The sequence below is a fragment of the Pomacea canaliculata genome, linkage group LG2, assembly GCF_003073045.1.
Source record: "Pomacea canaliculata isolate SZHN2017 linkage group LG2, ASM307304v1, whole genome shotgun sequence".
NCBI classification, from domain to species: Eukaryota; Metazoa; Mollusca; class Gastropoda; order Architaenioglossa; family Ampullariidae; genus Pomacea; species Pomacea canaliculata.
The window spans coordinates 11936552-11952100 of record NC_037591.1 but is presented as its reverse complement, the minus strand read 5'-3'; the positions used below and the strand labels follow the sequence as shown (position 1 = coordinate 11952100).

At 38.4% G+C, this 15549-nt stretch overlaps 2 protein-coding genes across 3 annotated transcripts in view; one reads left to right on the top strand and one right to left on the bottom strand.

Moving 5' to 3' along the window:
* Window positions 1-95: 95 nt before the first annotated feature.
* LOC112557071 (peptide methionine sulfoxide reductase MsrA-like) lies at window positions 96-5977 on the bottom strand. 2 transcript variants are annotated; one of them, XM_025226700.1, is made up of 6 exons: window positions 5820-5944; window positions 4979-5119; window positions 4576-4671; window positions 3879-3943; window positions 3405-3533; window positions 96-2793 (listed from the first exon to the last, which is right to left on the bottom strand). In XM_025226700.1, the coding sequence occupies exons 2-6, from the start codon at window positions 5112-5114 to the stop codon at window positions 2476-2478; spliced, it is 744 nt and encodes a 247-aa protein (XP_025082485.1). In that variant the 5' UTR covers window positions 5115-5119; window positions 5820-5944; the 3' UTR covers window positions 96-2475. The 2 variants fall into 2 exon arrangements, with proteins under 2 accessions (XP_025082485.1, XP_025082484.1); XM_025226699.1 differs by having other exon boundaries at window positions 2476-2793; window positions 5844-5977.
* A 39-nt stretch (window positions 5978-6016) lies between these two features.
* The window catches only part of LOC112557074 (disks large-associated protein 4-like), a 38592-nt gene continuing 29059 nt past the window's right edge, over window positions 6017-15549 (top strand). The window contains 1 exon segment of the mRNA XM_025226703.1: window positions 6017-6111. The gene's annotated coding sequence lies outside the window, so the exon portion shown is untranslated.

The window sequence follows — 15549 nt, the reverse complement described above, 5'->3', positions numbered from 1 at the left end:
ATTAGCACACTGAAAAATAAAATGCCTCAGGCATTCTCTTATAAGTATCAAGAGAATGTTCATTGCAGGTGACATTCATCTTTGCATAGAAAGACAACTTTTTCATTTTTTTATTCTTTAAGGTTGCATCAAAAAAATCTGATTACTTTCCAAAAGCTTGTACAACTTTTCATGATAATATTTCTGTGTAAACCTCAACAGTGATATAGTGGAAATTCATCATTTTAATGCAGCTGAATATCAGTTTTATGCAGAACTATGTTCCCCACCCATACATTCAACATAATACAGCAAGTGTATTTTGGAACATCAGACAATCCAAATTACAGTACAAACCCATCATCTGGGGACAAAAAAACTGAAAATAGCCAGGCGCACTCTAGCTTGAATATAAATGCCCTCTTTAGTTCGTAGGTCAGAATTTATACATGCGGTATCAATGAAGCAGCCTAATAAGTCACAAAGTACACATTCAAAATAACAGAAACATATTTCCAGAATTCCTTAGAGAAATGCTGTCAGCTATGCTACCCTCAAAAATTTTCTTCCCTCAAAAGAGAAGGATGCCTCATGTTTTATTAGCAGCTCAGAAAGGATGTTTTGCAATGGACTCCATCCCAATAAAAACAAGAAGCCAGACTAATCGCAAACATTTGGAGAAAAAGATGAAACCTATCAACAGATCAAAAAGAGCACAATGCTATATCTAAAACTTGTTTGAATAGATGTCAACCACTTTCATTACAGAGGAATTCACCAGATTCAAATCCTGGTAATGGAAAACCAAACAGAAAGGCAGAGCTGAAAACATTGAATCTTCCTGGACTGCAACCACTTGCCATAATCTGAGGTTAAGCCAGGATTTCAAAAAGCGGGGATCTCAATGGAAAAATAAAGTGGGCCCATTGAGCAAACACATTTTTCACTTCTTTTTCTGAGATATATATACACACAATAATATTATACACAACAGAATACAGAGAAAAATTATGCATTATAAGAAACTAAAGTTAAAATCGCATGTAAACCTTTTTCTCTTTTATTGATAATCATCTTTCTCCACCATTAGGGATCAAATCATACCTAAAATAATGTTCATACATTTTCCATCCATCAGAGAGACTGAATCTTGTACGTCTGACATATTTTTCACTATCCTTCTTGTGTGGGTTACAGTCTTCCGTTTCTCTTTTCCCACATCACAGCATCACTGAAGTTGTGGTTACCAAATAATTCACTCTGACATTTTATCTTCACAAGAACATTTCTTCGAGGCACCATCTACAAGAAGACAACAGATTCTGGTGGCTGAATTCTGTCATAGTCTGCAGTGTAGTATTAAATAAGGCACAGCAGTCCAAGAACAAAAAATTGGAAAGTAAATCCCCATGAAAGTGAAACCAGTTTATGCAGCTTGACTTCTGGGTGCATGTTCCTTTGTGGTCTCAGTCTCTGTCCCCATCCTCTCATTTATCAGCATCATTTTCACACAGTTTTACAATTTGTTCTGCTCTGTGGCGTCCTACTATTCACAAGATACAGTTTTTGTTTCTTCCTGTCTATGTTAATAACTGCTTTCCTGAGGCTGTTTATTTAGATTTTTTGTTGTAAACAGATCTCAAACTGAGTCGACAGTTGATTTCACTCCATTTTCAACTTGCTTCTTCTGACTCCTTTAAACTTCAATTCGGCTGTGCGACCTTAACCAATTTACTTTCTGGATCAAAATAACAGGTGGTTTGGTGGACAACAAATGGTCAGTTTGAAAACTGTCCAATCATTGGCAGCAATTCTTGATGGTCAATTTTAAGTCAGCATGAACAATGGCCAAAATTATCTTTTGGAAGCACGGCATGTTCAAATGCTACAGTATTTTTTGCGAGCACATGGTTGCACGGACTCATAGACTATGTACCCATCAGTAAAATTTTGCACAAATGGTCGCATCATTACCTTTTTTCAGACAAAAGATGAAGAGATGAGGAAATGCTTACATGAAAACACAATCTGCATGACTCCGACAAGTTCTACAGCTTGTTTCACTCAACTTGACTGCCTAGCAATGTATTGCTGGCACTCAACTTTAACAACATTTGCCACTGTTCTGCTTTCTACTCTCTTTGTAGACAAGTTTATATTTCTTTTGCATATAATTATGACACTGAGACAGCAGAAGTCATCACATACATCATATATAAGCACTTAATCAAGACTGAACCTGAACAATCTTTATCATAGTCTTAAACTTTGTCACATTTAAAAATCTAGTGGATAGACGGTAGCAAAATATAAGTAAATCAGCATGAACCCTGTATAAAAGGTGACAGCTACTTCATCTTTTTAACTGCTTTTATAATAACAGTCCCAATATTTTCATATCCAATTTTTAGAAATATGTATCATTTAATATAATGCATGTAAAGTAATTTTTCCAGCAGAACATGCAGATCACATTCTGTAGCCCCCAGTGTGTATCTAGAGCTCCTCTCTCTTCTTGAAGAGTCCAATAGGGCAAGAAACTCCAGTGCCACCTATTCCACAATACCCATGGGGGTTCTTGTCCAGGTACTGTTGATGGTAATCTTCAGCATAGTAAAATTCTGCTGCAGGTTTAATTTCTGTTGTAATCCTGCCAAAACCTTTTTGCGTCACCAGCTCTTGATATACATCCCGTGACTTCTCTGCTTGGTCCTGCTGGTCATCACTGTAAGTGTAGATCCCAGAACGATATTGTGTCCCAATATCATTGCCCTGTCTCATTCCTTGTGTAGGGTCATGGTTTTCCCAAAATACCTGAGACAAACATTTCAATTTATGTCTGCACACTCTTCAAAACTAACTCTTATAAATATTATGGCTGTAACAAGGAAAGCATTAGTGGCCTGATAGCTATAGACAGAACTTCCCTGATGAGTTGAGCAGAATGAATAACTGCAGTGACTTTCATCAGTCTGTTAATGCACTGTTGATGATAGTTGCATAAATATTCTGCATGCACACAATATTTGCATTCACAGCTATCTGTACAGTTTTGTTTGTCCTGGTACTTTTGCCAGAGATTGAAGTAAAGAATACCCAATCTAATTCTTAATAAATAAATTAAATAACCTTCTATATACCTAAAAAAAAAATAAACAAAAATAAACAAAACCAATCGTTCTTTGACTGGACTTATGGTGTGGACAGAAGCATTTGCAGCCTGGATCACAGTTTTTCAAGTGATTTGTGCATACTGGAGCAGCTTCTTGCAGGATTCATATTATTTGGCAAACAATTTTGCATGTTATGTTGCGTGTGTTTGTGTTTTTGTTTGGTAAAGCACAATGAGCCTGTCCATATGACGTATAAATTCGCTGTAGTATTATTATTAAATGCTTAAGCTAGATTACACAATGAAACCTTACCTTCAGAAGATCTGCAAAGGAAATTTTTGTTGGGTCAAATATAACGCGGACTACCTCAGCATGACCTGTAAGACCAGTGCACACCTCCTTGTAAGTCGGATTTGGTGTTAATCCTGCTGAATACCCCACCTATTGCATGAAAAAACAGATTTTTGTCCCCAATATCAAACTTGTAAAATGTGAATGTTAATATGATGAACTTTTAATTGTTGAAAAGGGTGTTTCTTTGGTACTGTGTACCCAATGAAACAGGAAGTTGCACTTTGACTCACATAACAGCCTATAAACAGGATAGACATTGACAGCTCTTTTCAAATAATGGTTGTGTTTCACACATAATCTTGTCTCTCTCATTCCATCTCTCCACTTGCATGCATATACATTTACACACACACACACCTCATCCATATATAATTGTCAATGAAATAGTTACAAGACTGCTTCACTATGAAACAATGTACACTGAAAGCTGACCTGTGTGGAGTAAACACCCTTCTGCTGCCAAAATTTTCTCTCAACACCCCAGAAACACCCCATTCCTGTGAAGTAAAAACAATTTGTCTAAAATTGATCTATTTCTACCATAGCTTAAACCAGCGGTGCCCAACTTTTTCTCGCCCAAGGGCAGCACTGGACATGATATAAAATCTTGTGGGCCAGAACATGGCGGTTTTGCCAGAATCATGATGTTAGAAATGAAATTATGTTGTGTCTGGTTAAAATGAGTGGGCTGCATGAGGCACCTTAATGGGCTGGATGTGTGGATGTGACCCACGGGCCATAGGTTGGGTATCCCTGGTTTAAACACAAACATCAATCAATCATCTAAACTACTCAATATTTTGATCTCTTTTCCCCCTTTTTATTATTAATTGGATAAACATAAAAATGAAAGTACATTATAAACCAAAACATATGGGAAAAATGAGATTGTTAAATTAATAATTATGTGTGTTTATCATTATCATTTTGGTTTGTAAGTGAAGAGCTTGAGAAATAATATTTAACATTTGTAAATGGCTATGATATAAGGATTGTATAAAGTTCAAAGTTTGCTCTAAAAATGTACTTAAAGAATGATATTGTGTTTTTGTGAAATTTTACATTTTCAACAAACTATGAACTGACACATATATTAGTAATATGCATTATACTATATATATAAACTTACCAAACATTGCCATTTTCATTTCATTAGGGAAGGGTGGTACAGTTGTGGTGCCAAAAACAGTGTGTTTGTTAGACACCACTATCTTCTCAGACCGCCCTATTGAAATATTACAAGGAATAGTAGACATAATGTAACAAAACTTTTGAAAAATTCCAAGATGATAATAACCTCATTCTAACTGCAATCTCTAAAGCTGAGACTCAGAAATCAGAAGCACCACACTTCAATAGTCCTAATTTACAGTAGTGCATATGTTGCTATTTCACATAATTTCTCATTGGAGTTGAATATACATAATCAGTATGATGGCTAAGATTTCTTTTTTTACTAAATAACACACAAACTGCACAAGGATAAAAAAATCTTTAGAACCATCAAAATGAAAATATGTCCAAGTTTTTACCAGGGAGTGCCTGCTCCTTGGTGGGCAAGTTTGTTTTTGATGTACTCTCTCCCATTCCCAGAAAAGTGAAGACTGATGAAGCAGGACGCACTTGCAAGATGTTTGTCAACAGCAAAAGTTGACTTATCTTGTGCATTTAAACTACCAAGCAAAAATGCATGAATTAACAAACCATAGTCTGAAACTCTATAAGAATGCCTAAACGCAGTCCATGTATGACATGATCGAGACAATGTTGGAAAATAACTATAAAGTATCAGTATGCCGTCGATTGACTGCATATATAAACTATTGCCACTCGATCGAGCTATCGTGATTGCTCACCGTCACAGAATGAGGATTTTGTAAAAGACACCGAAAATGCACTGAAGCAGCTATAATAGTATATAACAATTAAGTAAATCTTCAACACTTCTCCTAAATTTTAAAGGGGTGCATTCAGCAAAACATGCATCGAGGATACTATATATAAAAAGTAAAAGTAAAAAGTCTCGAACGATCCCAGAAGTTCTCGTAAATAAGTATTTATTCACTAAAACCAATAAGGCAAAAATAAACAATATATATATGCATAATCTGTGCAAAAATGGATGCGTTACATTCACGAGGAATGAAACAGCATAACACACTCTAATTAACACTGACTGCGTACAGGTTATGTAAGTCGACCTAGTAATAATAATAATTCAAAAACAACAGATTATGTATAAATTACCGTATAATATGAGATACCTTATAAGTTGCTTTAATATTATGCATGTAGTAATAAAACTAATTGATCTAAAAGTGTAAGTTTAAATAGCTATGACTGTTTTCGACTAAATGTTGCATAAACACTCACCATAAACTTTTATTCCATGTATACCACTGACGTTGCGGAATCACAGCAGACGATATGCCCAGGAGGCTTTATTAGGTTCAAGAGACATGTTTTAATATACGTTAATATTTAATGATTACTTACACAATAAATTATTCGTACAAATTAGTTTTTATTAAAATTTTTACTAATTAGAAGAATTTCTGTAATCTCGTTTGCTATGTAAGTTTGTTCCGGCGTCTGTCATGGCGGTAAATTCTAACGACCAGTTGTATGGTCGCCTCTTCTGGACGTGCCACATTCTGCGTAATAGGTAAATTATTTTGATTACATTTGAATGAAAAACTATGAAGGTAGATTTTTATCACATATAATTATGTAGTTAAAGTACATTGGTCATATAAAAATTATATTTAAATAGATGTTATACTGCGTTATGCTCCTTTTTCAGACTTTTACGTTGTCACCACTGATATTAAAGTGTGTATTACCTTTCACTTTTCTAAAAAGAAGATTAAATCTTTCGGGCCTGCAGTTTCTTAAGTAAACAGCACCCTTTAAACGCCTGTCTAAAGGGATATTTTATGCACAGTGAGTCTCATTAAAATCTATGAAAGAAACCTGTGTACTGGCTAGGTAACGTGGTATGGTAGTACATGTACTTTGTTTATGCATGATTGCTGGCTGACACAATACTTTCCCCGTGCATTTGAATATACGGCGCCAAAAGAAAGTTCAAGATATACTTCAAAAAGATTATCAGCTTTGGGAAGGAGGGGGATCCACATTCACATTCTTGTTCCCTCAGTATCATTTTTGAGGGACGGCTGCCCCTCTTGTTCCGATGCCACTGTAAAGCCTAATGACATGATTTTGGTAAGAAATGAGTAATTTGTTCTGATTGGTTCCTTTTCGCTTTATTTACACTACACATCTTTGGGTTTATGTTTAATCAGTTTTGTTGTACGTGACTTTGTTAAAAAATATGCATCAGCCAGACTCAAGGCGCTTTAAATACATATAGGCACACAAGCACACTATTTTAGGACAGGCATCAAATGTACCTGCATAAACATGCAGACATAATGCACAGCAAAATATAAATAAAGTTGATTAAGAGAGTGATTTACCCACCATCTGAAGTAGGCTGAAGCATCCCACAAAAAAGAAAAGAAAAAAAAAAAACAGATAAAAACAAAAATTATGGACACTGGTCTCAAAGCAAAAAGACCACTTTGTGCCCCTGTAGTGTAACCATTCATGTGAAGAAAGTGAATGCCATCAGAACTGTCAGTGTGTCCATTGTCCAGTGTGTCAGCATGGAGTCCATTGCATCATGAACTTTTATTACTGGACTGGTGGCAGATAATTTTTTCCAAATCTATATGAATAGAAACAAAGACCTATTGAAGCCAGCATATATTATATGCATATAGGTTAAAGTTACTCTTTAGTGATAGCCTAATAAACTAATGTGGTTCCGACTCATTTTGATCACAAAGGAAAATCCTTAAAGATTACAATCTCAAGACCTTTATGATAGTTGCTAAAACCATGGACGTAGATAGGTGGACTGATGTCTGTACGCCGAGACTCACTGTCGGCCTCTTGCGAAGTGATCCGCGGTCAGTCTCGGCGAGCCTCTGGCCGGTCGTACTTCCGGAATAGCAGCGCGAAAATGGAATTTAATGAGACGTTTGATATCAACAATATAATTACCGTAACTGTATTGCTTGTTTGCACTTTTAACCAAACTTGTATCTATTTAGAACACAAAAGTATTTGCTTCACTAGTCGGAAATCTTTCGTATGAAATAATAAATAATATATGAATCGTATTTAAACTTCTAGATCTAGAATCATGAAGTGTTCGCATATATGCTTTACCTCGGTCTCTCGCTTTTATATAAAATCGGGTATTTCGTTGTTCTACGCCTATTCATCTACAGCGAGCTTTTAAAAACAATATGAAAAATATTTAATCAATACACTTCTCAAGTAATTTAATGAATGACGCGATTTTTAATAACTAAATTTATTTTTTTTTTTTAATGGGCAAATCCTTGGCTCTGTGAAAATTGTCGCCTTGTAGTCGCGAACTATAACATGAACAGGATAAAGAAGAGCAAGAGGTAAATAAGATCAGTGCCTTTTTTAATGCATTCTTCTTCCAAGTGCCTTGAACAAATCTTGGCTCTCAATGGAGTGAAACTTGTGTCTGATCTAGCGGCCTGTAGCATGAATGAGAGCCGCTCGCCACTTGTCTTGATCTGTCGATATTCCTGCTCGCGGAAGCGGAAAAAAATTTACACCGAACGATTTGATACTTGCAGTTACATTCTACCAGCAGCAGTATCAACCGCCTTTTGTGTGTTTCTTTATTGATGTTACTCTAGCAGACTTTGCTGACATAGCCATTTAAGTCCTTCGCTAAACCAATGTAGGCTTAACCGGAAGTTCTGAGGTCCCGAGCCTCGTTCTAGCAGTTAAGTGAAAAAAATCGTCTGCAAGCTGTCCAGGGGATCTACGTTCATGCTAAAACTGTTCAATCATCATTTATGTGCATTGTAGAGCCTTGTTTTTTTTTCAAGATTAGATTGATCTTAAAGCAAGTGAAGAGTGCCAGTCATTGGCATCTTCACTATTCCTTTACCACTCAATCTTCATTATTCATCTCTTGTGGGTGAGTTCACATGTACACTGTTCAACTCTGTATTTTACACTTTACTGTCATAATCAAATCTCATCTGTCAGTGCGGTAGTATATTCTTCCACAGGAGTGCATTCTGCCTTTCTTAACATTTTAAAAGACTGATTAATGTTTTCATCAGTGCTTTTCACTTCCCGGTGATACACATTTTGGATGTATTTGTTTTAATTTTTTTGTATGCATTGAAACAGACACTATTAAGTTGCACTGTTCGTAACTTAAATGACTTGTAATGTGGCATTGGTGGAGTCTTAACTTTTCATACAATGAATATGGCTGTCTTCCTTAGTTCTTTTCCTTCAGATGTGTAATTCTTTCTCCGTCATATTTAGCTTCTTCATTATGTATCCTGTAATATGGTGTAATTGTGTTCATCTGCTGTTTTCCTTTGGGGTTTCCCTTCCTTTACTTGATTAAATCAAATGCATTTTAAATATTTTATTCATCATTGACATCTTGTTTTTAATATGATTGGAATGGTGTAATTTTTTTTTCAAAGTATATAAATATTGAGAAGGTTGAGCAGGATGCAGAGTACTATTTCTCTCCACAATTTAGCATGCCAGAAATTTTGATTTAAGGTAGCACCAGGCAATTTTTTATTTGAATTTAGGAAAAGAGAGAGTGATATTATATTTTCATTTTAGATACAATAAAAACCATTATGAGGCTTGTAAATTCTTGTGATTACCTTATGTAATGTTGTATTCCAAAAATCTCTTTTTTAATAAAAGTGTATATTATCTGACTGCTAGCTGATCTTAGAGGCAATGTCTTCATACATGATATCTGACTTTGTTTATCTTCAAAGCATTTTAAGCATGCCAAAATTGTATCAGCTAGAAGTGTTAACAAGTGTAGTATTTGCACATTTGTTCATGCTTTTCTTCATCATTATCTTTGGATGTACATGTTGACTTTATTGTAAAGGGAGTGGGGTGTGGTAAAAGCAGTAAAATGCATATCATCAGTATCACCAGGACATGATGCATGAATTGCAACCTCATTTCTTGCATTTTGCACTTTTCTGGCAAAAGACACCAACAGTTTTGTCTAAAGAATGGTGGTGATCTCTTTGTTGGTTTTGTGAATTAAAAAAATTCTGCAAACGTTCATTTGATTAGGAGATGATGCTAAAAAACTTTACAGTATAAAGTTATTCAGGTACCTTCCTAGTGACACCTGGTATAGAGAGCATGCAATATTCTAAGGAAATGAAATATTATATATATAATCAGCATGGTGATAATTTGACAAAACATTTTCATTTCACAGTAAGATTTTTCCCATAGATCAACTTGGGGTTCCCTCTTCCACTTTGTGTGATAAAATGTCAAATAGGTCTGAAGCATAAGTCTTGTCTGTTTTTGGGGGGTGAGAGGAGAGGTAGAAGAGGGAGGGTTGCAAGCATGTGAGTGAAGAAAATAATAGGTTTTTTGGTGCTATTTGAAAGGCTAGAGGTTCTCACAGTTGTTTGGTCTTGTCAATATTGTTCTGAAAACTCTTTTTGAGTGCACTGTGCACAACATCCAACGCCTCTGCAGAGCAAAACTTGGCGTAAGCACTGAAATAATAGCTTTTAGGCAGAGTGCCTAAAAATGTTAAGTACTTAGCACAAATATCCTGCTAAGTTGTATTTTCCCCCACCCGAACAGAGAATGCGAACATACAGTCACATGAAGGTAAGAGCTTTTGGTTCATTGCCATGGTGATGTCAATTAGAAAAAAAGCACCACTGAGTCATCGGCAAACATTAGGCTGCTGGTGGGGGGGGGGTATCCTCAGAAACAGGCGACATATATAGAAATCCAGATCAATAGCAACTGAATTAAACAAAAGCTGTTATGGCCCAGTGCTAACAGTAAAAGCATCAAAGGCAGATAAGTAGTTTGTTGTAATCTGCAGGAATAAAGGATAGTCATAGTACACTATGTAAAGAGTTTAGCATGCACTGCACGCGCGCACAAGGCTACGGCAAACGCTCATAGTACTAAAAGACATTGTAATAGATATCCTAAGGTGATAAATACGTTAGTTTCACAAGTTAAAGGCTTATGCTTGCCACTTGATTCAAGGCAGTACCGTGCAATTTTTCGTTTGCATTCGAAAAAAAAGTAGCAGAGGTCATATCATCACTTAGAGTGGAGCATTTCACCTGTAGAAATCTTTTAATGCCGTGCTGTTTGCTGCAAGTGAACTGATCGTGGAACATACTAGGCCACTTGTGAAATACACAGAACCTTACTGTGAGGATTCAGAAGGCAATGGTCAGTCAGGTCGGGTTTACTTTAGTGTATGTAAGCAGATACAGAATTAGCACGCGTCTGAAGAATCTTTTCCTTGTCAGACAAAATCACAAAATCGGATCTTTTTCATCAGCATTCATAATCATCATTTTTCCGCCGAACAAGCAAATTTTCAGATGTGCACATCAAATTCGGTAAAGTTTCGTTTTAGGGGGAGAGTGGGGAATAGGACAAGCGTTCTTGAAATATTTTTTTAAATTGTTGTTAACTGATTGTTTTGTAGGCAATGTAGGTGCGCTGATCCTTGCGTCTGGTCAATAGGGTTGACCAGCCGTAACTGTAAACTGTAAGAAACGTCAGGGTTCAGGGTTGACATTATCCGGCACGCGTGTCAGTGGTAGAGATATCTAACTTAATTTTAATCATGAATTGCCAAGAAAAAAATCGTGATGGTGCCAGGTGGCTACTGCGCTCGTTAGTAAAGGATGAGGTTGCCGGATCGATGACCGTTCGGACAAGTTAATAAAAATCTTTCCGTTGTCCACAATAGAAAAATCTCCACTTGATTTCCCAGAGACGGTGAAACGCAGTAAAAGAAGCAGGCTGGGTTCAACACGTGTCGCCCCCTAGATACCCCTGAACTTCTTTATTGTCTATTCATTTCGACTCCACACCCCTTATTCGACCTTCACCTTACTTTCTTACCTTTGTGAAAATGTGTGAGGTGTGTGCACCTAAGAATTTGCTTTATTCTGAGGATCGAAGTGTTCTTGCATCTTTTGGTTGTTCGTTTACTTGTTTTGGGGTGAGGTTTTTTTCCCCCTTCATTGCCCGTGAATATTAGTATGATATGCGCAAACCTTTTATTGAACTCCCGACCATGCTGGTGGTGCTGGTGCCAGTGGAGGCGACCCATATCGTAGCTAAACGTCTCCCCGAGAGACTGGTGATGGACGTGGGGTAGCACGTGTGCCTGTAGTGCTGAGCGAGATTTAATTCAGCGAGAGGCGATGTCCCTCCCACCCGCTATTGACTTTCGTCAAGGCCTCGAGATCGATAATTCAACGGTTGCAACAGAGCGGTTGTACATGTTCCACATCGTTTTCTCTCCATCAGCCGTGCCTGTACATATGCAGGGGGAAAAAAAACAGTCACTGGAAAAGCAATTTGGACACCAAATCAGAAGGCGAGGAATTTGTCTAAATAATAATAAAACTTGTGGAATACGATGTTATCTTTCTCTCACTCCTTGCCCCCACCACGCGCCCGCACACACACACACGCCACAATAAAAACCAGTTTTCAGTAGACACCGAAAGTGTCTGGATTATTTCCAGGCAAGTATCTCTTTACAAATATGATAAAAGCATGACTCGGTTATAAAATTATTGCTCAATCGGTTTCTTTGTAAGATGAGCAAAGGTCACCACGATACGACAGAGAGAGGAGAGAAAATATATTGTCTCAGGGGATTTCTTCGAGATCCCACGTGACCACCGTTTCATTTGTCTTGTCCAGGTAGCAAAAATGAATATCGAATGTAATCTTATGCGATCAGTAAACATTACCGATCCCATAACCCAGCATTAGTAGTTTTTAGACTCCTTTTAATGGGGGTGTAGAAGTTTTGTTGGCCTTTGTCTGAATCGTTATAATTAATGTCATTACATAAAGGAGTGGCATAATTGTATGTCGACTGTGGCTCTTATTTCACAGTTCCTTTTAGGTCCCGTTAATTAAAAGCATGAAAGAGAAGCAGAAGAGAGTGTGTGTGGTTTTTTTTCATTCGGTCATACCGCTAAGCGCACCAAAACAGCGCATTCTTATAGCAAGATCGTGTCGGGTGAGCAACAAGTTACCTGCAAGATTCTCCTCGTACACTCAGTCACGCGTCGCACGTGCTTCAGCACGCAGACCCAGTATAATTCTTGTGTACTTTAGTTTCTGTGAAGTTTAGGTGTTTCATTAAGGACCAGTGAGCATAGAAGATTGTGTCGAAGCATCTGTTTACCGTTGGCGTTCTTTTGACTGATGTTAATCGTGTTGCCACGGCAACCCATCCCTTCCCCCCCCCTCCCCCATAAACTCGTTACACTTCACGCATCACCGAAGCCAGTCGCCGACTCGGTCATGATGACCTGCGTGACAAACGGTCAAATCAATGGTTATTACATCAAAAGACGCTTATTGTAGGAGTCAGATTTTGAGGCCGTTTGCTAACGTAAATTTCGCGTTCCGTTAGAAGTACCTATATTTTGGGAGGTGGGGGACGGCAGGAGAGAAAAATATACCTTCACCATCATTACGGTTTTACGGAGGTGAATACGGGGAGAGGAGCGACCAGTTCTTGCGTACCTGTCGGTGACTCAGTCTTGGGGGGAAAAAAATCTGTTTGCGTTCTGTGGGGTGGAGGTGGGAACGGAGGAATGCTTTAAGGTGGTGGTATTCTCGGAGTTTGGAGTCAAAGAATGTGCTTGTCGCTGTTTCTACCTTTTACTAAAATGCAGACGATCTTCTGTTATAATCTCGTATAAAAACTTTATTTAAAATAAAAATTGATCAAATTCGTTTGCCTTAATGAATAGGGTGCGTGGGCGTAGATATCTCAGACCATTTTGCGAGTTATTTATGAACGTGGATGCCTGAAGGGTTCCTTTACTTCTTTAAACTGAGAAGTAGTAATGTTTTAGTTGAAGCAAAGTTGTTGGGGTTTTTTTTTTTTTTTTTTAATTGTGTCGTTATTTTCTAAATGAAACTTCTCTGTATGTAGCGTCTTGTGCGAAGAAGTTCAGGAATGGAAGTTTCGTGGGTACCCTTTGTGACTAGGGATGACGGTGAACTTGCAAACAGATGATTTGTGTTGATTTATCGCGATATGCTGGGAATGATCTTGCTTTGATAGTCATTTTTCCCACCATTAAAAGACGCTTTACTGTGGTTGAATTGTGTAATGCAGCCGAGCTTGCCAGATGGTGTGCACTACCCGCAGCAGACCCCATGTGTACCTATTTGAATTCTATGGTTAATGACGTGTGAAGCCTTGGCATTTAATCAAGAGCAGCAGTAACAAACATATGTCGTGGAGCACCCCGCTTTGTACCTCATCGCAGTGTTCTAGCGAGAAGTTTTTTTTAAAAAAAAAAAGGTTTGATTGCATTTGATATTTTCGAAACTTGTAGTATCGACGTGCAGCAATTGCCATAGTGAATCGACAGCATCGCAGCCCTGAAACTGGAAAGACCAGAATGTGTCGGGTGATATAATTATCCAAGATACATCGACTGGCAACAGGGCACGGTGCTTTGTGCACATCAAGGAAGCACCCGACCCGGCGGAGTCTGCTGCCAGCCTTTCCTCCCCGTCAGCTGCCGTGTGTGGCACAGCACGCTGGATATGCGTGTGGGTGTCTTGCGTGCGAACGCGTTTGCCAAGAGGGCAGGGCCAGATTCCGCAAGACGGCAGCTCGCAGTTGCAGGGCTTGCTTCTTTGCGCTTTGACATCGCCGCCACAACGGCCTGCCTCCCGCCAGAATCACCCTGCAGCGGGGCAGTTTTCGGGCGTGTGGGACTCGAGCAACGACCTTCAGCTTTTGACCGAGAGCCGCGTACCAACGGTTGAATGCTCCAAGGTGTCCCTGGATATTGATTTCGCTCTGCAGGTCGGTGCCTAACCTTTTCTTTGTCACTGCTTGTGACGCAGTGTAGTGTGGCCAGCTTGCTGGGTGTTTGATTCTTGCAATCAAGTCTTACCAGAATGCTGCTCCTGCCTCTTTGTAATATTGTATGTGTATGTGTGTGGACTGAAGGTAGCTATGTTAAGGCGTGCCTTCATCTGTAGGTTGTAAGGCAGTGCATTTGTCGGTCGCACACCTGTTGTGTGAAGTGAGACTGGTGGCACTCGCATTAACAGTCATGTGTGTTGCCCTAGAAACAGGTGGTTGCCAGTTATCTGAGGATAGAACGGAGAAATGGCTCATTGGTTAGCACACGCCACTGCTGGCACAGGCTCAAAGACAGTCGGCATCACGTCGTGTGTTGTGCAGAACAAACTCAAGTATATCAACACAGTTACGATTGGAAACACAACGTTAAGAATGCCTTGTCTGAGCAGTGGGCAAAACTTTGAAGTAAACTGGAAATTGTTTATACTTTTTTGTCAGTATAGATAATTACACTTGAGTGTAATCATGATTGTCATCCAGATCACTTGGAGATACTCGTGCACAACTTTGTCGGCTGTTTGCTGCACCTTTGACGAGCAGGTCGTTTGAAAGTTTTGATGGCTTCTGACATCATCCGGTTCAACCCTTTGTTGCAGGCAGATGATATTATTACGTTTTAATTACTTCTTTACAACTTTGGATGGATTAAAATCATTAGCGTGTGTGGGGATATAGGGTTTTTTCTGGATTTTCTTGTTATCACTTAATCTTTACTGATGTATACAGGATACTAGGAATATGTCGCGTGACAGTGATGTGACAGCAGTTATAGTCTTTCTGCATTAAGTATCTACACCAGGGGTGGGGAACCTTTTTTTCCTCCTTTTGATATTTATAACATCATTCGCGGGACATGCAAAATTATCTAAAGTTTAAAAATTAGTTTGATGTTTTGTCAAGTTTTAGTTTTGCCACAGTGTGTCAACATTTTGCAACGTGTACAGTCCCAGCCTGCCTGGCACAGCTGTCCCCTGAGTCACCACAATCCGGATTTTTGCAAATTTATGCGCAAAAAAGTATGCTCTGCTCGTATCAAAAGCATAGCGAAACAACTGTTTGGAGTTTGCAAAATAT

Bases quoted from the DNA above. Each gene is read 5' to 3' on its own strand.
- LOC112557071 (XM_025226699.1), bottom strand. From the start codon at position 5,114: ATGCACAAGATAAGTCAACTTTTGCTGTTGACAAACATCTTGCAAGTG. The intron at 3,944-4,575 runs GTAAGTTTATAT...TTTACTTCACAG, and splicing joins AATGAAAATGGCAATGTTTG to GAATGGGGTGTTTCTGGGGT. The intron at 3,534-3,878 runs GTCAGCTTTCAG...TTCATGCAATAG, and splicing joins AGGGTGTTTACTCCACACAG to GTGGGGTATTCAGCAGGATT.